Source organism: Ostrea edulis, chromosome 10 (genome assembly GCF_947568905.1).
Source record: "Ostrea edulis chromosome 10, xbOstEdul1.1, whole genome shotgun sequence".
Taxonomy (NCBI): Eukaryota; Metazoa; Mollusca; class Bivalvia; order Ostreida; family Ostreidae; genus Ostrea; species Ostrea edulis.
Genome location: NC_079173.1, coordinates 20,475,332 through 20,499,101, shown reverse-complemented (window position 1 = coordinate 20,499,101; position 23,770 = coordinate 20,475,332). Strand labels below are relative to the sequence as shown.

Genomic DNA, 23,770 nt, shown 5'->3' with positions numbered 1-23,770 from the left:
TGTATAGGATATTGCTGCCCACATAACACTATATTATAACCCCTCCATGCTGGTCAGCTTCCTAACCCTAATCCTGAAATCTGTAAACAGTCATATTTCAGTTTAAGTGAACTTGAAGATATAGTTTTCCCCAGCCCCTGCAAAAACCGAAAACCTTTGATTCTTCATCTTATTTTTATTCTTCTCCGAAAGTCTGCAGTTCATATAAAGTACAAATTGAAAGACAAGTTCACATGATCCTTATTTGTATATATCGGAATATAAATTAACCAAATCAAATACAATCTTGATAAAGTTGCCATCCTTATCTTTAGAAAATATTTGTGTGATTAAAAAGTATATCATATTAAACAATGATATTCAATCATATCCTGCTTTTGTCCAATTGGCTACATTCAGCTGGCATCTCTACCATTACATGTCATAGTCTTGCAAATTCCTATCTGTATCATTTGATTAAAATCGCTAAAACAGCTGAGATCCCCATGATGACTGCCTTTACTTATCTGAATGCAATCGGACCAGATTGGCTCGTTCGTTTACTTGCTATTCGCCCAGAAATCATCGCGCCATTTATCATGAATTCGCCACTGGTTCATGTAATTTTATATAGGACCCAAAATGTCTCTCCTCTCTTATCAGAAAATTTCTTTGGATTTTGTCATTGATTGAGAGCGTATATATACTACAAGAATTTCTGTCCCCTGCCGCATTGCGGAAGGGGACATTATGAGAAATACTCGTATCTGTCTGTTCTTCACACTTGACTTTGTGGACGCAACTCCTCGGAAACTGCTTAAACAGATTTTGTTCAAATCATGAAGGATTGTTAGTCACCATATTGTGTAGTTGATCACATTGCGTCGACATTTAATTTTGATTGGACAAATTTTACAGGAGTTTTGGGACTTTGATAAATTTGTATATGCTACACTTTATGAACACTTTGTGGGTTCCACTCTTCTGAAGCCGATGAACAAATTTGTTCAACTTTTGTAAGATATTTGGTCACCGTATGTAGTTATCCCGGTAATCATATTGTGCCGCCATTTTGATTCAACAAATTTTACAGGAGTTATGGACTTTGTTGAATTTGTACATGCTACACTATAGGAATACTTTGTGGATGCAACTCCTCGGACACATAGTCAAAACATGTAGTTGATCATATGCCGCTATTTCGATTCTATAAATTTTACAAGTGTTATGGGACTTTTGCGCTCCAACTTTTTTTGCAGTGGCGGCAGTGGAAAAATGGCTACATGTAGCAATCTTGTTTTTAATTTATTATTTAAGATGTCAAATTGTTCTTCTGTCTTTACATCACCCTGCAGTATTTATGGTTACAAACCCAGACAAATATATGTCTATCTAGTTTTGAAAGAGAAGCGAGAGACAGTTGATATTTATATTGCAGTTCTTGAAAAACTTTCCTGTAAGCTCCAGCATTCGAACTTGTAAAATATTTACACTCCCTCTGAACATACATTTTCCATAAAGTATACTTTAATATCATAACTATTTACAAAATATTCAATCTCCATCAGAAGCTTGATAATTTGTCCTGAAAACGTCATACTTGGCCCATATCAGTGTTAAGACTTGGTACTTCAAATCTCTTCAGCCATGATGATGTTCAACTCTATTGGGTCCTTGAATGGGGAGGCATAATTGATATCAAACAAATTCTGAAAAATATTCCTTTTCCAATTTCTTTTGGTCCAGTCTGTACACTTTTACACTATGATCTGAGCTGCAGCTGGCAAATTGATGTATGCTATTGTCTTTCAGATGAGGGGAAAATCGTATCCTCTTCACAGTTAAATGATGGGATATTCTGCAAAAGAATTATATCTGGATAATAATGGTTTAGAACACTGGAATATTTTTGTTTCTTGCTGAAGATATACCCAGTGTAACAGGATAGGGGGGGAAATTATGGCTGGACCGGGAATCCAACTCGGGACCCCTGCATTCCTAGTCTCTAACCATTTAGCTATCCTGGCCAATATCATTGGTCCGTATAATCAAAACCACTACATTCCTCCCTGAAATTGTCTTGAAGACGTGTAACTCATATTATTTTGTTTCTGGTAGAACTTTCATCCACAAGTCCAGGGGTGGTCAATGGCACCAAATGTAACAGAAAGGGAGAGAATACAGCAGACTAGGATTCAAATCTGGGGCCCTGCATTACTATAGTCAGGTGTTCTAACCACTACGCTATCCAGGCCGATATCAATGATCCATTCATCCCAAAGCACAACATTCCTTCCTCCTTAAATTGTCTTTGCCCACGAAGACATGCAAGTTAAACCCAGATTTTTTTTTGCCCTGGCAGGGTTTCACCGGCAAGTCCAGGGATGGTGAAGAGCACCAAATATAACAGGAAGGGTGAGTATATAACTGGACCAGGGATTGAACCCGGGACCCCTGCATTACTAGGCAGGTGCTCTAATCACCGAGCTCCACGGTTCATATACATGTGGCTGTGAAACTAGTGGAAGAATATGTTTTATGAATAAAATAAGATTTAGACTTGTGTTTTTTTTTAAGTTTGAGTTTCATGATGGCTATGAAAGGCTGTTATCATATATAATCCTTTAATCAAAGCAGTCTCCAAGTAGATACAGATGTAATACACATTTGTATTGTTGGTACTGGCGTGAGGATTCACACATCCCAGCATAGTTATGTAATTAAGTGCATTATGTAGACTAATTCAGGTTTAATGTGTGCAACAGAACGTGTATATTTCATAAAACAGACTCCATCAGCATTTAAACCTGAATTACCTGATACAGATGTGTAAATAACTATAATTATATAATCCTGGTCTCACCCTTGATCCAGATCAGCAATAAGCACCCATCCACTTGATGAATCTAACGTTTGTGTCCACATGTACAGACAGATTCTACCATTGTCCAGGCCTGCTGCCAACAAATGTCTGAAAAATGTTTAATATACATGTACACAAAAGATGTTTGTTATTCTGTTTGAGGTTAAACGAGGAAGAATTGCTTTAGCACACTAAAACTGATGTCTCCTCTTCCATTTTCAATAGTTTTTTAAAAACATTTTTTAGGGATCATGTTTAAAGTGGAAAATTCAAAGTTAACGGTACATAACAGTCACCTATATGTGCTTCAACCAAAGAAGAGTTGTGAACATATCATAGTAAATTAAACTTACCAACATACCAAATATCAAAGGCCTGTGAGACAAAAAAGTTTTGGTCCAGGCAATAAAAATCCCCTAAAAATTCTATTATCTAACCTTTACATAAAAGGTCAAAGGTCATCAAAAATGGCACATGACACAATGTCTTATCATAGTATACAAACATACCAAATATCAAAGGCCTAGCCCCCAAAATTCTATTATTTGACCTTTACATAAAAGGTCAGAGGTAATCGAAAATGGCATCTGACACACTGTCTTATCACTGTACACCCACATACTACAATGTACATATCAAAGGCCTATATCAAAAGACAAAAAAGTTATGGTTCGGACAAAAAAAATGCCCCAAAAAATCTTATTATTTGACCTTTACATAAAAGGTCAAGGTCAAAGGTAATAAAAACTGCTATGTGACTGTCTTATCATGGTATACCCACATACCAAATATCAAAGGCCTATGTCTAAAAACAAAAAAGTTATGGCCTGAACAATCGTTGTATGAAAAGTGGAAGAAGAATTCACGCTAAAACAATATGTCCCCCTTCTGGGAAGGGGAGACATAATAACAACATTAATCTGAGCCACATTGCCGAGATCTTACTAGAACACTGATAGCTCTCAAAAAGTGTGGAAAGTTTACAACAACAATGACGACAGATGATCAGTGTTCGATATTAACCATAGACCGAGTCTATGTCAAATGACACTGGTCTATGCCAATTGTAATTGGGATAGACCAAATTGTCTATGCCTATTTTCTAGGTTTAAAGCAATAGAATTATCCCAAAAGTCAACGTCTGATAAACATTATGAAGAAAGGAGGATATTGTTATGGAAATGGAAAGAAAGTAAATAACAATGTTTTAAATTTGTGTTGTATTTTTTTTCAATGTTGCGGTCTACGCCAATTCGATGAGGTCTATGTCATCTTGTTTTGGCATAGACCCGTGGTCTATACCAAGTTTTAAACCAATTTCAAACACTGCAGATGATGGACAAATTCTAATTATAAAAGTTCACTTGAGTGACTGGTAATCTAAAAAGCTCTGGAATCACAAAGAGACTACAACATACCTGTTCTCAGGTAGAATCACAAGACTACAACACCTGTTCTCAGGTAGAATAAGAAGGAGACTACAACACACCTGTTCTCAGGTAGAAGGTGACTGGAAACGTCTATGGCAGTGACCGACTCGGACAGAGATACTGAATCTACAGGATGAAGGGATGCAGTGGTATCCTTAATGAGACCAGGGTTCTGCCAGACAATTACCTACAACCAAACAATACAAACAAGAGGTACTGTGAGCAATGCTCACTAAGAATACCCCCCGCTTACCCCAATCTCCCAAAGGGTGTTGGTAATAGGTATAAACTACCTCTTTTCGGAGTGTAAAAAACAAATGGCATGACAAACCGAACCATATTGCTACTTCGATGTCCAGTGCGCATGACCTTTGACCTTTTGACCCCAAAATCGATAGGGAACATCTTCATCCCATGGGTAGTCCATATATATGATATGGTGACGGTAGGTGGAAAGGATAATGCTTTAGAGCCCGGAAACCATTGCGTCTACAGACAGACGGACAGACAACCCAATTCCAGTATACCCCCCCCCCCCCCCCCCACAACTTGTTGCGGGGGGTATAATTAAAGTTATAATACTAGAATATGAAATTCTCTATTCATTCATTATCATACACAGAAGAAGCACTAGATTATGATTATGCCAAACAGTGCATCAGCTCCGACGGCTGAATTTTAAATATGCTAGAAGTACACATACAGATTCACAATAATGAAAAAATATACTGATACTCTCAATTTTAATAGGGCTCCACCAAGTGAGAAATCTCAACATACAGGAGAAATCAACATGTCGTTTTATTGTGCTTAACTCAAGTTTATTTGTCATTTTATAGTTCTGTTGGAATTCCCTGCCGTTAAAATATCCGGACTATATTGTCAATGATCAAGATTCATACGTGCATTGTTCACAACTGCAGCAACACATTCATATGGAAATTTATGGCTATATGTAATCATTACAATTTGTAACATAAACATTAACTTTATAAATGCACAGTAGATATTTGTCATTGTACAGGAGTGTCTTACAATGAACTTATTATGACCATCACACTTAAAAACAGATGCTAATGAAAATATCATAATCACTTTATATGCATATTTCAATGATGGATTGATTGACATTGTTTAACGTCCCTCTCGAGAATATTTCACTTAATGACACATGGAGACATCACCATTGTTGGTGAAGGGCTGCAAAATTTAAGCCTATGCTCGGCGCTTATGGCCTTTGAGCAGGGAGGTATCTTTATTGTGCCAAACCTGCTGTGACACGGGACCTCGGTTTTTGCGGTCTCATCCAAAGGACCTCCCCTTTTAGTCGCCTCTTACGACAAGCAAGGGGTACTGAGGACCTATTCTAACCTGGATCCCCATGGGACTGTATATTTCAAAATATCAGTTGTAAATCTTAATAATGTTTCTTACAAACACAAATGTTTCGTTTTAAAATAAAAAATATTCATTTGCTACCTTTTTGTCTCGAGATGCTGTGAAGAAATATTTATCATCAGAGCTCCAGGCACAAGACCAGATAATCCGAGAATGAACTGCTGATTTCTTGTCAGTCCCTATCAACTTGGTGAACAGAGGATCTGAAAATATGAACAGAGCTTCTTGTAATTTTAACATTTGTTTGTACGTGTAATTATGTTGTTTTTACATCCCATTCAACATACAAAGTTAATAAACACAATTTCAGTTAAACTTCGGTATCTGGAACACCGATATCTCGAAAACCATGGATATGTCAAAGTGATTTGGAAGTCCAAACCCACTTATTCTTTTAGTATTTTACCCTCAGTATCTTGAACCCTCAGATATCTCAAAGTTTTATCTTGGTCCCATCAAGTTCGAGAAAATGAGATTTGACTGTAGGTCAATTTAACAAATTGTTCTCTTGAAAATATTTTTAAGAACTTTTCTATGGTTTACACAATTTTGAATTTATCAACAAACTAATTGTGAAATTTGTGTTTCCCAGGATTAAGGATTCAGGTGCTTGGGAGACCTTTAGGGTTCATTCAGTGAATATGACCTCTCTAGCACCCAAACCCCTAAAACTGGGGCCATGAATTTCAAAATTTAGGTAGAGGCATCCTTGTTCATCATGACTAAGCACACACATTGTCTGCTAGATGTCTCTGAGTAATGATGAACTTCAAGATTTTTAAAAACTTAATCATTTTATAAAAAGTTTTGACCTCCACATTTCAGGTCCCAGGGTAGCTGCAGAACTGTAGCTCTCTGAAAAAATATTTTGACATAACAGTCAAAATATTTTTTCAGAGAGCTACAGTTCTGCAGCTAGTCCCAGGGGTACAATGACCATAAAATTCATCAATATTATTCAGAAGTTGATTATGTTCAAATGTGAATGCATGACGGACAATAACAGAAAACTAGGAACTGCAGTGTCACTCATGTGACCTCATAAAATGCATTTCCTTTTGTTAATGACATTCAAGCTGTGTGTCATTTTCCATCCTTACACATGTAGTTTCATTTTATGACCCAAGATTGACTTCCATGCCAGCTACAAATGAAAGAGCCTTCCAGAACGATATTCCGTGTGCAAGTATTCCTAATATTGGCTGATTGAACATACTGGTTTACAACATATTTTATATGAAGTTTTCTCTCTAAATATGCACTTTTCCTGAATTTGAAGAAAAACAAGAGTACCGCAAAAGGTACAACATATTACGCCCATTGGACCTGTAAGCACATCATACACTCTGCATTGATATCATACACATTCGGGATAGAAAAGCCTTAATGTAGGTTATGGTGCACCAATCTATCTGACATGTGAACTGATTATGAATTTCTCTGAGAGGGACGTTGTGACAAAATGTCGGTGCCATATCTGTATCCATGACGAGAAAAAGTATAGAAAACTATTTGACCTACTTTTAGCCCTAAATGTGCATGCATTTTTCCTGAATTTGAAGAGAAAATTAATATATGGCAGCTTAATTACTTAATGAAAACCCAGAGCATATCAATTATATTCATATCAAAATTTTACACAAATATTCATCAAAATAAATAAAAAATTCAACCAGAAGTTAAACACAATATGGATGCCAATTTTCAAAATATTTGGTCACCTTACCCCATACATGTACAGTATACATACCAAATCTTATCAATATCTAAGACAAAGTTAAATGATAACAGACAAAAAAACCCACCCCAGATCACAATAGGTCACCTCAATGAGTGATGTCACTTAAAGATAGCTCAGACAGTGGACAGACTTTTAATCTATGACCTATGACCTCTCAGCTCAATTGAAGTAGAATGATTTTCACAGAATTTCCTGTACGAGATTTTGAACAATTGCGGCTGGTCTGGTAATGACAGACCTACCTGATTGTGGCTGGTTTGGTGTCCTCTTGTGATACACGGCCCATGTTCTGTCTCTTGACACGGACAACAGAAAGCTACCACAGTGTGAGAATACCATCTGCGTAACAGTGAGAGTGTGGCTACTCAACGTACATAACTGAGTCCAGTTTGATGAATCCCAAAGAATGATCCCAGCAAACTCCGTTTTTGCAGCCTATTTACAATAAAAAAAAAACCCATCAAGACATGACAAAAGTTTTTTGTTTTTTTATATTACAGTTATAAAGTGGTTATTTTCATGTGGGGGAAATTTACACAATTTACGCAGTCACCTAATAAGCACATAAATTTTTCCCACACGTATATACATGTAGTTATAAATATTTGATATAATATATGTTATAATTAGTTACCACATATTTTTCCCCCACACATAATGTTGGATGTGGAAAAACACGTATCATAGATAGCCACTTTTACATTAAGGCATAACAATTTGTTTATGAAACTGGTAACTTATAATGGATCCCCTTTTCTTCCTTCCTATAACTATACTTAGGAAACTAAAACAAAATTCTGTACCTTGCATGCTGATGCTAGAATTTTACCACTGGGATCACAAGCTAGAGAGAAAATCTCATAACCGTGTCTATACAACTTCTGGGTCTCTGGCCATAATGTGTTTTGAAGGAGTTGTTCCTCAGTAGGTGGCTCTGCGAATACAACAATTGGTGTGTTTGAAATACATTAAAAACGTTATCACTAGCTATCAGCCAAGTTTTACATATGTATAAAGAAGATTATTATCAATACTTCATGCCATCTTAGGGGTTATAATGAGTCTGCCTCAATTCAGATGACTGGTATGAAACACAATCACACATTATAGATATACATTAAACTCATCTGAAAGAGGCCCACTGATTTACCTTGGTAGTTAGGGCACTCGCTGCACGACCATGAAGTCTGGGTCAACCCCGAGATGTTTAACATAGGTAGTAATTGTTCCTAGCATTAGCAGTGAAAGTTGCAGGACCCGTCCTGCAGGTTATAAAACTTTTTTTGAGTACGTTTTCATACTCAAACTCTGTGATCTAAATCGTAGTCATATTTAAACGTCAAGGTTATAAAACTTTAATCAAATCATTCTCACACTCAAATGGAGTACATGTATTGCTCAAGATTTTTCGAGTATGCTTCGAAGCTTGCTCAGAATTGTAACTCAAAACAAATATGGCTGCAACATAGACGGATTTATTGCTGCCTGCTTCTACAAAATCAACAACAAAGATGCCCAAGGTTTGAATCCACTGGAAGTATTTGATGAGGACAGAGTATTTGATCGGTAAAAGTTTCGCCCCCAGAAGATCTACTATATTCTCAATCTTCTTCCAAATCTGAGACATCCTACGAAGCGCAACATCCCTCTCCTACCCCTTCTTCTGATACTCGTGTATCTGTGCTAACTCGCGACTCGTGTAATTAATTTATTAATCGGGGATTCCCTCAACATTTCCCGCAGCACGAGACATTTCAGTCCATCTATCAAATCTGAGAAGATTCATTAAATTCTCCACAATCAACAATGCTGCAAGAACAAAACATGCTTTCTCTACCATTGCAGGTAGGTTTAATCAAATTGTACACAATGTTTATCTTCCGGTTGACGTCACTAAGGAAATATATCTGCACAGGCCCATTGTGTATTTGTATTTTGCAGTAAATAAACCTCAAGATACAATCTTATAAACAGAGGTCCTGTCACCACGTCATGGTTGGTGTAGGCATGATAAAGAACCCTCACTGCTATAACCTTTGACCTTAAGTGCAACATATAGGCTAGAGTCTGAGATTTGTGTACCACGACGACCATGTACTGTAACCAAAAGTTATGAGTATATGATCTCTAGTCAAAAAGATTCATTATGTGAAATTTCACTGCTAAAACTCGAACATCACTTAAGACATCATCTAGACATTAAGGAGGTATGCTACACCAGAGAAATTTGATATGGATGAAAAGTGGAGGATATGTACAATATTTTGAAATTGAAAACTTACAAATTTACTTTATTTAGTCAAAAAAAGCAGTTTTAGTAGATAGCAATCTGAAATTTTTTTTAAAAACCCCTGCTGGACACGAACCCTCAATCTACAGTTCAGCAGTCAATGTGCTATAACCAACTGAACTACACAGACATAGGCGATGATTCTTAAAATGAATGGACAAATATTGCTGATATTTATATTTTCATACGTGTTTTAAAAGGAAGTCAGCCATTATGACGATGTAGAGTACCTCCTTAAGGTGTTACTGACAGACAGATGGAGACACAATAGTTTACCTGTTAGTGTCATAGGTGAGAAGTAAACCTCTGGATACTGGTCATTAGGGTGGGGCTGTAGTTCTTTGTCCACTGAAATTGTCTCCGCACCAAACACGGCCTTGTTTGACAGCCCCAGGGCAGGGACACTAGCTCCTTCAGGGAGATTATGGGCCTCCTGCATTCACAGAGCTAGTTATCAGAATCTTAATCTATCATCAGTTAAATATAATTAAAAAATTATAATTAAAAAAAAATTGTCTTCCTATATAAACAAAACTACATGTATTCACAGTTTGTTTATAGGAAGAATTTTTTTTTTTTAGTATACTAGATATCTATAATACGTGAAGTGCCTGTGTCTATAATTTATTTTCATTTTATTTATTAGCATCACCTTGTTGGTATATACAGCCAAGATTTATACAAATGAACAGATAAGCAATCAAATTTTTACTGACATCACTGTTACAGATACTACTAAATACCAGTGAGAACACCATGCATTCAGTCTCCAGATGTACAGTTCATAGATTTTGTTCCCTGTGCGTAAAACATTTTCTGAATGACTTCTAAATAGTTACAAAATTAATATGTTTGGTAATATGGTAAATTTGAAATCCTGTGGATTGATAATTTCTTTCATGGATTAATAATTTCTTTGTCATGAATGAAATTATCTTTATCTATAAGAATTGAATCAGGGTAGTAAATATTTTATGTTTGTTTGAGACCGGGTCAAATTAGAACATAGCTTAACGAGAGGCTGACCTTCAGTTTCAGTGAGTATAAGAATATTAAGGGAAAAACAGAGTTAATGTAAATATGTTGGGTTGATCATGATCCAGAAATATAGAAATTTATTGACCTTGCAAATCTTTATTTTCAATGTCCAGATGGATTTACAAGCAAGCCCACAGAGCACAATTAAGAAAGATGAACCAAAAATATCTCTACCTCTCTCTCATTTTAAGTGTAAATTAAAATTGAAGGTTTCAATTTGATAATATACCCATCAATCACATATTTCTTGTTCCAGCATCATCCTTATTCAGGAACACTATGTCTGATGAATTTAACCCCCCTACCCTCCTTCCTAGAACACATAAGAACTCTGAATGGTGTTACAGTATTAACATAATTTTTACCATCCCAAGAATCCAAAAATGTATTGCTATGTAGTTGGTACAATAATATTTGCCTTGTTGTTCTGGTAGAATAAATACGACTTAGCACCAGATTTGGTTGAAATTAGAAAGAAGAATGGTTCCTGAGAATTAAGAAGCCAAAAATGTGAAAAGTTAACGATGATGAGGGACAATAAACAAATTTTGATCTGAAAAGCTCACTTTAGCTTTAGGTGAGCCTAAAAATAGAGTCAGGGACTGAACAAGTACATTATGATGAAATTAACCTCGGTTAAAATATCTAAGAAAAATGTTTGCACAATCATATAATGTATACAGAGTTTTTTTGCCCTGTGTTATTTTCGCCTTTCTACTATTGCTATTCAGGTTTCGCCCCATTTTAAATTCGCCCACAAACAGTAAGAGATATAATGGAAAGAACAGTTTTGCCCAGTCTTAAATTTGCTCACTGACAACAAGGGCGAAAGGGACGAAAATAAAACGGGGGTGAATATTTCAGGGTTTTCAGTGGCACTATCTTACTATTGCAACTTGAAATCTTTAGAGGTATACATTAAAATCATTTTATCTAAGACTTAACAAAACAAGAAATTTATCGGATATGTCTTACCTCTTTCTGGAGTTCTGTTTTCAGGTCTTCACTACACAGAGTACAGAAATTCTCTATGAAATTTCTAGGGGCTTCAAACACTCGGACGACTTTTTCATCCGCACCTGATGCAAACTTGTACCGATTGATCATCGTCACACATTGAAGATCGTAACCATGGACTTGAGGACGAGCAATTTCATACCAAATTTCCTGTGCAAAAATAAGACAAAAAGCCCATTGGTCACACTTGCCCACCTGAGTCACTAGGATCAAATACTGGCCTGGAGGTTATAAAACTTTTACTACACTCAAACTCAGCCATATTTGTTGTGAGTACAACTCAGAGCAAGCTCTGAAGCAGTCTTGGAAAATTTTGAGCATGTACTCCATTTGAGTATGAAAAGTTTTATAACCTTCACTTTGAGTATGAGTACGATTTAGAGCACGGGGTTTGAGTTTAAGTATGAAAACATGCTCAAAAAAGTTTTATAACCTCCAGGCCTGATAATCATAATTTGGGAACAGTAATTGCAATGTAAAACTTCAACCACCTTTGACAGCCCTTCCTAAGCTCTGACAGTCATGGCGTGAACACACTTAAATCTACACTATATGACTATATTGTACAGTCGTTTGACATATTAAGTATTCATCGCCGACGTCAAAATGTTCTACTTGTTGAAAATTTGTTGTCGCTGCTATTTTTGTATCATGCTATTGATAGAAAACTTATCAGGCTCCAGAATTTTGAACAAAAAATATGTCACAATATTCCAATGATGTACCGCAGTTGCCTAGAGGTTAGAGCGTTCGCCTCGCATGCGGAAGGCTAGGGTTCAAATCACAGCCGTGACGGACCTAAGTCGTGAAAACAGGTAGTAACAGTTCCATCAACTAACGCTCGGCATCAGGTGTGAATGTCACGGGTCCTCGGAAATGACCTTAAAAACTGATGTCTTGTGTCGCATTAGGTGTGGCACGCTAAAGAACCCTCACTGCTCAAAGGCCGTAAGCGCCGAGCAAAGGCCTAAATTTGAAGCCCTTCACCTCTCTCGAGAGACGTTAAGCAAGATACAATCAATCCAATGACATACTAAGTATTCACAATTCTTGTCTGCTGTCATTAGATTTCTTAAACAAAAGGCTAGCCCAGAAACATGTCCCTAGCAAATATGAGGAAATTTCAATTGCTGTAAGAAAGAAAATCATAGAAGCTTACTAAACAGAGAAAAATAATGCAGGACCATTTGAATATCTGGCAAAAGTCCAACAAAGTTCATAACCCTCATCTTGTGTGTGTGCTATCAAAGAGCAAACCGTCCTTTGTGACCTTGGGATGCAATTGTTATGAAGGTGTTGGGATGTTGACCAGTGCCAACTCTCAAAAATATATTGAAACATTAGAAAACAATCTATTGCCCATTATTGTCAGACATTTTCCACAAGGAAATTTTGTTTCAAGATGACAATGCTCCCTTCCATAGATCACCATTACACAGTGCCTATATGGAAGACAACGATGTAAAAACTACATCATGGCCAACTCATTCCCCTGAAATCAATATCATCAAAAATATATAATTACATCTTTAAAGAGACCTTCCATTAAACAAGAGGCCCAGGGGCCTTATAGGTCACCTGAGTATCATGTAACAACCTTCCAATGTTTGAATTAGGTTTGTGTTTAAATATAAGAATTTTACTTTTGGATGGAAGAAACATTGAATAGCTATGTGGTCAGCCCCGCCTTTGCACCAGAACCCCTGACCCAGGGGCCATAAATTTCAGTTTTGAAAGAAGCATCCTTGATCATCATTATCATACTATTAGTTTGTCTACTTAATACCCAGCAGCAGAGGAGAAGATTTTCAAAGAAAAGAAATAAAATGCATTTTCACTATATGATCAATAGGGCCCCACCCTAATACCAGAACCCCTGACCCAGGGGCCATAAATTTCACAATTTTGAAAGAGGCATCCTTGCTCATCATAATCATGCTATTGGTTTGTCTACTTAATACCCAAGGACAGAGAAGAAGATTTTCAAAGAAATAATGCATTTTCACTATATGACTTATAGAGCCCCACCCTAGCACCAGAACCCCTGATCCAGGGGCCATGAATTTCACAATTTTTAACAAGAGGTACTGTGAGCAATGCTCACTAAGAATACCCCCCGCTTACCCCAATCTCCCAAAGGATGTTGGTAATAAGTATAAACTACCTCTTTTCTGAGTGTTGCTACTTCGATGTCCAGTGCGCTTGACCTTTGACCTTTTGACCCCAAAGTCGATAGGGAACATCTTCATCCCATGGGTAGTCCATATGTATGATATGGTGACTGTAGGTGGAAAGGATAATGCTTTAGAGCCCAGAAACCATTGCGTCTACAGACGGACGGATGGACGGACAGACGGACAACTCGATCCAGTATACCCCCCCACAACTTGTTGCGGGGGGTATAAAGAGGCATCCTTGCTCATCATTACCATGCTATTAGTTTGTCTACTTAATACCCAGAGACAGAGAAGATTTTCAAAGAATTTCTACATTTTCACTATATGACCAATAGAGCCCCACCCTAACACAAGAACCCCTGCCCCAGGGGCCATGAATTTCACAATTTTGGTAGAGGGCTCAATGCTCATTATAATTATGCCCACAGTTTGGCTTCTTGATGTCCAGGAGTAAAGAAGAAGATTTTTTAAAATTACACTCATTTTGATGGTTTTTGCCCCACCCCTCAGGCCTCAGGGGGGCAGGGACCACGAATTTCACAAGTTTTGTTCCCCTCCACCCACAGATGCTATATGCCAAAATTGGTTGAAATTGGTTCAGGGGTTTCAGAGAAGAAGCTGAAAATGTTCAAATGTTAACGCACGACGAACGACGACGGACAAAAACAGATACAGTGGAACCCCGTTATTACGTTCCCCCTTTATTACGTTAGTCCGCATATTACGTTGGAATTTCAAAGCACAAAACCATTTCTTAACAAACCTATATAAAATAGACCTCGTTATTACGTTGTCCTAAAATGCCGGGACTCGGTATTACGTTGTAAATATTCCGACAAAAACGTAATAAACCCCTAATTATTCAATAGTGATTCTCAAATTAATAAGCCATTCACACCTTGACTGCCTGAGGCAGTCACCACGTAAATTTCCTGGTCTGTTTTTGGGGATTAGAGACGCTTGACTGATCACGCTTCGATAGATCTAGCAACATCAATACAGGTGAATACCCCGTATAGAAGCCAGTGATAAACAATTAAATAATGTTTATTTAGAAATTGTACTATATGAAATTTACTTCATTTTTCATATTTTGATAATCAAAGAGAAAATTTCTCAACCACCTGCGTGTTCAGCATAGTGTGATTACCTTCGCTATTAAAACTCTATTCACGGACAGCTTTGGTACCAAACAAGAAAGACAAAATTTATCGTAGCAATGTTACAACCGCTTGGGTAACTGCTTGGACATAGGTGACTAAAGGTGTTCAATTAAAAAAAATTGTTCGTTGTTTGGACATGCAGCTTGGGTGTTCGTAAATCTCGTCCATACATACACCTATCTATCGGCCGATTTGTGCACGGCATTTACCTCAGTGAATATTTTAAAATCCCTTGATGCGCACGTGATTTTAGTGCCATCATTTAGCATTATAAATGAAATCTTCGTGCATCATTATATTTTTTTTTTTTTTATGTGGATTGCGCTTAAATTGTTCTCCGTGCATGTTTATCGTTGGTGAGAAGTGTGCAAGTGTTGGGTATCGTGTGCGTTTTGTGTCTATAGTTTTGTTGTTTTTTGGGTGGGATTTTTTTTTTATTGTGTTGTGTATTGTGTAATTAGAGAACTTAATAAAAACGATGTTTTGTTATTTTTTAATATGAATGTTGAATACGAACCGGAACGAGTTATTGAGAGAAATTTACATGAACGCATTGTTTTAAAGTTGAACAAAATGGCGGTCCAAACGAATGTAGAAAAAGCAACGTTTATCAAAACATCCTTATGTATCCTACACCGAAATAAAGAAAAGGGATAAGAACATGAAGAATTACGGACATTAAAGATAAGATGTAAATAAAACAAAGTATCATAGTCTATTAAACAAAGAAACAGTAAAGATATATTCACACACCCCTTCACGGAGTACCAACGGACGATATACAATTTCCAAATGATATTTTTAATGGATTTAACTGGGAACGTTTATTACGTTGCCCCCGGTATTACGTTATTTTATCGTGACAAAATGGAAAACGTAATAACGGGGTTCCACTGTAGCACCTAAACAGATAACACCTAAAAATCCCTCAATTCCGAGATCAGCTGTTCACGGATTTGTGTGAGGATTGATTGAAATTAGCTTAGGGATAGACGGACATTGCGAAAAACTTGATCAGAAGAACAATGGCGCCTATATGAGCTAATGACATAAATTTGACAGTAGCAGTTTGTAAACGTACCTACATGTATATGAACTGATGACATAAATTTGACTATAGCAGCTTATAAACATACCTATATGAGCTAATGACATAAATTTGACTGTAACAGCTTATAAACGTACCTTTCCTTGATTGCATGTAGTTGGTGCATGTAGACGTGTGGTCTGGTCTTTGGAGACGGTCAAGACAAACTGACCATCGGTGTCCCAGTCTAGGTCCTCCACTTCATCAAAATGACCACCTCCAGTGACCACTGGTTTCCAAAGGTTACTGGGCTATAGTAGGAAAAAATATATCGATCTTTAGAGAGGATTGATCACTTGTGGCCAAAACCCGTAAGTGGACAACTAACTGTACATTGTCCTGCATGTTTCAGAATGATTGCATATTATCTTGACGTCAAAGAAAAATCCACAAAAATTACAATCACAAATTAAAATATACATGTATATTGATACATATAGGTATAAATAGGTATAGTTAAAGCACGGAAATTGGAAACACAGAATATAATTTGCTACCTTTTCAGGGATTGGATGGCAAAAATTTCCCCACACATAAAATACCTGTTATACAATATAGTATGACCCATCACCCCACTCCCAGAAAATATCTTCTATACGATTATGAGATGAGCATGTCCCTATTCCTGTCACATTCATATTGAAATGTATAAGTGATCAAACCTCATCATATAACCATTGATGAAAGGCGCCTTGGTAACCATGGGCAAAAATAGATTTGCCATCCGGTGCAAACATTCCTCCGTAGAGACCGAGGGTGTTCCCTCCAACCTCTCCAACTCGCACCTGTCAATCAGACATAATTAAATAAATCAAGGTTAATTAGTGACATTTACAATACAGAATATAGCTGACAACTTTATCCGTTAAACATTTTCATATTAATCAGCACCCGGACATAACAAGTCATGCAATAATTAAGATTCTAACATACATGATTACATTTCTAATGTTTCATACACTAGGTCACCTCTCTCCACTCTAATTTCTAATGTTTTATACACTAGGTCCCCTCTCTCCACTCTTATTTCTAATGTTTCATACACTAGGTCCCCTCTCTCCACTCTTATTTCTAATGTTATATACACTAGGTCCCCTCTCTCCACTCTTATTTCTAATGTTTCATACACTAGGGTCCCCTCTCTCCACTCTTATTTCTAATGTTTTATACACTAGGTCACCTCTCTCCACTCTTATTTCTAATGTTTTATACACTAGGTCACCTCTCTCCACTCTTATTTCTAATGTTTTATACACTAGGTCCCCTCTCTCCACTCTTATTTCTAATGTTTTATACACTAGGTCACCTCCACTCTTATTTCTAATGTTATATACACTAGGTCACCTCTCTCCACTCTTATTTCTAATGTTTTATACACTAGGTCACCTCCACTCTTATTTCTAATGTTATATACACTAGGTCACCTCCACTCTTATTTCTAATGTTATATACACTAGGTCACCTCTCTCCACTCTTATTTCTAATGTTTTATACACTAGATCCCCTCTCTCCACTCTTATTTCTAATGTTTTATACACTAGGTCCCCTCTCTCCACTCTTATTTCTAATGTTTTATACACTAGGTCCCCTCTCTCCACTCTTATTTCTAATGTTAACTAGGTCACCACTCTCCACTCTTATTTCTAATGTTTTATACACTAGGTCACCTCTCTCCACTATTATTGCTAATGTTTCATACACTAGGTCCCCTCTCTCCACTCTTATTTCTAATGTTTCATACACTAGGTCCCCTCTCTCCACTCTTATTTCTAATGTTATATACACTAGGTCACCTCTCTCCACTCTTATTTCTAATGTTATATACACTAGGTCCCCTCTCTCCACTCTTATTTCTAATGTTTCATACACTAGGTCCCCTCTCTCCACTCTTATTTCTAATGTTTTATACACTAGGTCACCTCTCTCCACTCTTATTTCTAATGTTATATACACTAGGTCCCCTCTCTCCACTCTTATTTCTAATGTTTCATACACTAGGTCCCCTCTCTCCACTCTTATTTCTAATGTTTTATACACTAGGTCACCTCTCTCCACTCTTATTTCTAATGTTATATACACTAGGTCACCTCTCTCCACTCTTATTTCTAATGTTATATACACTAGGTCCCCTCTCTCCACTCTTATTTCTAATGTTTCATACACTAGGTCCCCTCTTTCCACTCTTATTTCTAATGTTTTATACACTAGGTTCCCTCTCTCCACTCTTATTTCTAATGTTATATACACTAGGTCCCCTCTCTCCACTCTTATTTCTAATGTTTCATATATTGGGTCCCCTCTCTCCACTCTTATTTCTAATGTTTTATACACTAGGTCACCTCTCTCCACTCTAATTTCTAATGTTTTATACACTAGGTCCCCCCTCTCCACTCTTATTTCTAATGTTATATACACTAGGTCACCTCTCTCCACTCTTATTTCTAATGTTTCATACACTAGGTCAGATCATGAAGAACTTAATTTTAGATGTGCAATTGTTAGTACACAACAGATGACAATGGATGGACAGATGGGAGGATGAATGGACACATGGATGGACATATGGGAGGATGAATGGACATATGGATAGACAGATGGGAGGATGAATGGACAGATGGATGGGAGGATGAATGGACATATGGATAGACAGATGGGAGGATGGATGGACAGATGGGAGGATGAATGGACACATGGATGGACAGATGGGAGGATGAATGGGCACATGGGTGGACAGATGGGAGGATGAATGGACAGATGGGAGGATGAATACACATGGATGGACAGATGGGAGGATGAATGGACATATGGATAGACAGATGGGAGGATGGATGGACACATGGATAGAGAGATGGGAGGATGAATGAACATATGGATAGACAGATGGGAGGATGAATAGACACATGGATGGACAGATGGGGGAATGAATGGACAGATGGGAGGATGAATGGACACATGGATGGACAAATGGGAGGATGAATGGACACATGCGTGGACAGATGAATGGACACATGGGTGGGTAAATGGACAGAGTATCACATCCTCAAATAATGAGAAGACATCTTTGTGCTTTTCTTGCATTTTAAAGTACCTACTTGTTCAATCCAGACTCCAGATTCCAGATCAGGTCTCCAGATTATCATTGTCTTATCCATGGAAGCAGAGAGCAATCTCAATGGCTGGTGATTTCCTTTTTCCATTAAGAGAGGAAATTGCCATCGAATACTGTAAATCCAGTTCTCATGGCCGCTTAACACAGATTCCAGGGTGACTGCAAACATGTGCTTCTTACCTGTTTTGAATAAACACTGATTAAAGAAATGCATGGACATTTTCTTCCACCTGAGTACCATGCAAGAAAGAGCTTGCTGCTAGTACAAGAAGTGTGCCCTCTATCTAAGAATTGAAGGTCATCCATATTCTTATCGCAGATCTTCCTTTTTCCTGGATCAGAGGTGACAATCATTATTCCCTTTTAGTTTACAAAGATTTTCATTGACTATTTAAATTACATGCACACTTAGTGATGACCCTGAATGGACACTGAACACACACACAGCAAGTGATGAACAATATTGAACAAATGAACAGGGTGAGTAAATGATGAAAGAATGCTGAACAATTGTGTGGGGGAGGGGGGGGGGGTTGAATTAAATGTAACAGAATGGGAATAAAACATCATCAGTTATCTATATTGTCCTTTTTTAAACATGTATATGTGTTACCTATAGGGAGAGCTCCAAAAAGAGGGCAGTGAGAGTATACTTATACATGTACATAATTAGGCCACAGTTTATTAATTTCTTGGTTTACGGATTTTTTTTTTTTAAATTAGATTTGGTCGGGAGAAAAAAAAAATTAAACATCTTTAATATCTATCGCTGTTTTCAATGAATCATTAACACCATTTCGTGAGTACAAATAAACAAAACATGTATTAAATATTCGATAAAGAATTCTTTTGAGTGACTAGTTTGCTATGAATTTTTTTTAAAAAATGCTACTTCAAATTCAGTGTATAAGTATTGTCTGTTACACTTTGGTAAAACATAAGTTGAGAAAATGTGTATGGTCGTATCACCTTGATGTAAAGTATCCAGTATTTATACTATATGCTGTTCGTACATGTATATGCTAACAACGATTTTACAAATTGCAAATATAATTTTTCAAAAATTAATATAAGCACTATTACAATTTTATGTAGCAATTCCATTTTTTATTTCAGATTGTTTATACCCCATGAAATAATTTTTTAACCCAATTTTCCCCCACAAAGACATGCTCATGGAATTCTCTATCACCTGTTTTGAAAAAAGTGTTTTTTGTTTTTCATTTTTATTTATTTGATACTCAAATTCTTTCCACCACTACACAAGGTATACTAATTTCTGAGAAATATGCACACCTTTCATCTGGGAATTGGTCCTATTTGTTTTTACGGGTGTTCATTAAAATATCAAAAGCATCTGGCAATTTCTCATGCTGTTCTATTCCCTGTTCGATTTTTGATGGCAGAGATGCATGTACATGCATTCAAATACATTTATTATGACATGTACTGCTGTTGTATAAAGTCACTAGTTAGAATATTCTAACTGTGTCTCGGGACAGGCCCTCACCACACTCAAACCGGATCCGTAGGACATTATCACTTTAACGATAGAACATCCAAGCTATCTAGTAAAGTCGCTAACAACTTTACCTTCCCCTCATCCTTAGATACCCAAATAGCACTGCATTTGTGTCTATGTTAGCAGCAAGAATATCGCCAATTGTATGAGAAATATTTATTTCTAACAATTCTTTTTTCCGTGATGAAATGCCATCTGTTTTGTCGAAGAATGATATCTACTGTCATCAGTGGCCATATCTGTTTAGGGCTGTTCCAGAAATGATCAAATGGGGGGGTCGGGCGGCAAATGATATTTTTTTGTGTGGGTGGTCGTATTTTTTCATATTTTAATTGGTCCGTGGTGGGATTGTTAATAAAATATTTATTATGGGTAGTGGGTAGTTTCTATTGTTTTATTTTGTGCCACGTGGGTGTTGAGTTTTCAGAATATTTTTATTGTCGCTCTTGTCGTGTTGGTTACAAAACGTCGGAGGGAAAATTGAAAACGTGCTTTCGAAATGCTGCTTTCGAAATCGAAAGTAACATAGAACTATTCGAGTTGTCGCTCTTTGCAGCGCATAACTTTCCATTATGGCGCTCTTCAAATTAGAGGCGCGTTTAATAGGGTCCCTTTGGACGTGATGGCGGCGAACTCTGTTCTGTAGATTATTACAGTTTACAGTGCATCGATTTTGGGAATATTTTGAAACCAATAGGTATTCCGTTTTCTAATAAAAATAGGCAAACCTTAGTTGATTTATACGAGGGTACCGATGCGTTATATTTATCAGTCGGTGTGATGGTGATATAGAGGCCTCCGGGCGCGGGCTCCATTAGAAGACGAACGATTCGTGGAAAAACATCCATACCCATTTCATGATAATAGCATCGTTTGGACTCCCAATCTTTCCAACATTCCCGCCATAGATGCCTTGATTGTTGATGTGACATCGTTTCTTCAGAACTACTGTGATACAATGTCGCACAGGCATTACCGCGTCATTGACTAGAATGTTTGTCCCGAAAACCTCGCGAGATTTGTACCGTTTTCATTTTTAAAAATATTTTTGTGGTGGGTCTGGTTAGTTTTTTTTTTTATTAGATGGGTCATTGTAAAATGAGTTTATTAATTTGATGGGTCATGGGGTAATTTTTTATTTTTTTTTATGGGTGCTTGGTATATACAAAAGGTGCCTCCCGACCCCCCCATGTATTTATTTCTGGAATAGCCCTTACATGGTTTTCAAAAATACGGAATAATGATATTTCGCAAAACGAATAGTGATTACCAAATACAAATCAATACGTTTGCATTTGATGATTTTCTATTCCTAAAATTTAAAATGCATTTTATTTTATTTTCAGTTTGAAATGTTGGGTAGAATCGACGGAATTAAAAAATAAAAGAAATTTGAATTTTATTTTTTTTCAATTCCCCAGAAATTAGGGTTGGCGGATCCGTAAACCAAGAAATAAAAAAACTGTGGCCTTATGATGGAGTTTATCAAAACACAACATTTTACCTTTATACATAAATGTGATGGTATTTTCCCTCATTTTGATCTCCTCGTCTATGGATAATTGCTGGACAGATTTGATGACATCATCATCCCCTGTCTGTCGTCTTGACAACCTCCAGATTCGGATCAAGTAATCTTGCCCAGCACTTGCAAGCATAACATCTCCGCTGTCTGTGAACATTAAATCAAACATAATAAAACAGAATAGGATCTGTACATACTGCAATCACTGATCATGTGATCTCGTTTGATAGAAAAAAAAATCTTTTGCCTTAAAAATCATTGGCATTTCTGCTGAATGTGCAAACCAAATGTAAACAGAGAATGTAAAACCATTGGCATTTCAGATAAATATATAATACATTCACTAAATCATTTCTCTAATTTTTCTTTTTCAAATTGGCCTTGTTTTCATCATAGACAATGAATACATGTTTGTTGCAAACTAGTTTGATTCAAATATTTTGTACCACCTGTCTGCATAATCATTACCAAATATGGAGCGTCATCAAGACCAAAGGCATCGTCGGAAACCCAAAGTTGATTACGCTTCGTTCCTCCCTCCATCATCCATGGGTCCATTCATTCCGACTTGCTCATTTTCATGAATAAATATTCAAAAATATCGTCCAATCAAAGTAATCGTTATTATAGTAATGGAACTCATGTTTTTAAAGGTAGCATCAACTTAACTTTTCTATCACAACAATTGTATACCAAAATTGGGCTGAAAGCGTCTCGTTGATTGAACAAATTTGCTAAGAGTGTACTATGAGCACCCAATCAAATTGTCTCATTAATTATTCATGAGAACAAGCAAGTAGGAATGAACGGACTCACGGGTGCTGGGGAGAGGAACGAAGCGTAATCAACCGTCGGTTTCTGACAATGGACCAAAGGGTGCATTGGTTGTTCCATTCAAAGTAACAAAATGGTCAACAATATGATATTTCAGTAATTGAATCTACTTTACATTTTTTAAAAATACATAAAACTATAAATCATATAAAACAATGAAAAGTCTTTCTTCGTTGTTTTATTGGCAATGTGAAGGTAATCATTGCAGAAAAACTTTAGATTTTTTTCTGCAATGTTAGCTACCTTCATCACCAGATAAAACAATAAAGAAAGACTTTCTATTGTAACAGTTTATATTCATATTTTCATGTATTCTTTAAAAACATAAACTAGAATATCATATCCTTGACCCATTCACTACATTAAATAGAACAACCAATGCACCTTTTGACCTAGATGATGTTCCATATTTATGTACATGTACAAGTAATAAAAATGCTGCCATTTTTTTTAATTAAAAAAATGTGTGTGAAACAAGATGTGTTTGTTAAACACTGATGCTTCCGGATTACAACAAAAATTTCCAAGAACTAGGTCAATGGTCAGTGTCAAGGTAAAAACATCTGGTTTTGTTGGAAAGGTGTTCTCAAAAAAAGT

The 23,770-nt window shown here is 36.7% G+C and overlaps 1 protein-coding gene across 1 annotated transcript in view; it reads right to left on the bottom strand.

Moving 5' to 3' along the window:
• Window positions 1-155: 155 nt before the first annotated feature.
• LOC125665505 (elongator complex protein 2-like) overlaps window positions 156-23,770 on the bottom strand; it is a 39,394-nt gene continuing 15,779 nt past the window's right edge. The window contains exons 8-19 of the mRNA XM_048898153.2: window positions 22,319-22,486; window positions 19,276-19,472; window positions 16,846-16,968; window positions 16,282-16,434; window positions 11,715-11,906; window positions 9,978-10,134; window positions 8,215-8,345; window positions 7,654-7,846; window positions 5,752-5,873; window positions 4,332-4,459; window positions 2,843-2,950; window positions 156-1,837 (exon numbers count right to left, since the gene is read on the bottom strand). Of these exons, the coding sequence (XP_048754110.2) occupies window positions 1,678-1,837; window positions 2,843-2,950; window positions 4,332-4,459; window positions 5,752-5,873; window positions 7,654-7,846; window positions 8,215-8,345; window positions 9,978-10,134; window positions 11,715-11,906; window positions 16,282-16,434; window positions 16,846-16,968; window positions 19,276-19,472; window positions 22,319-22,486 (1,832 nt within the window). The 3' untranslated portion in view covers window positions 156-1,677. The remainder of the gene's footprint in view (window positions 1,838-2,842; window positions 2,951-4,331; window positions 4,460-5,751; window positions 5,874-7,653; window positions 7,847-8,214; window positions 8,346-9,977; window positions 10,135-11,714; window positions 11,907-16,281; window positions 16,435-16,845; window positions 16,969-19,275; window positions 19,473-22,318; window positions 22,487-23,770) is intronic.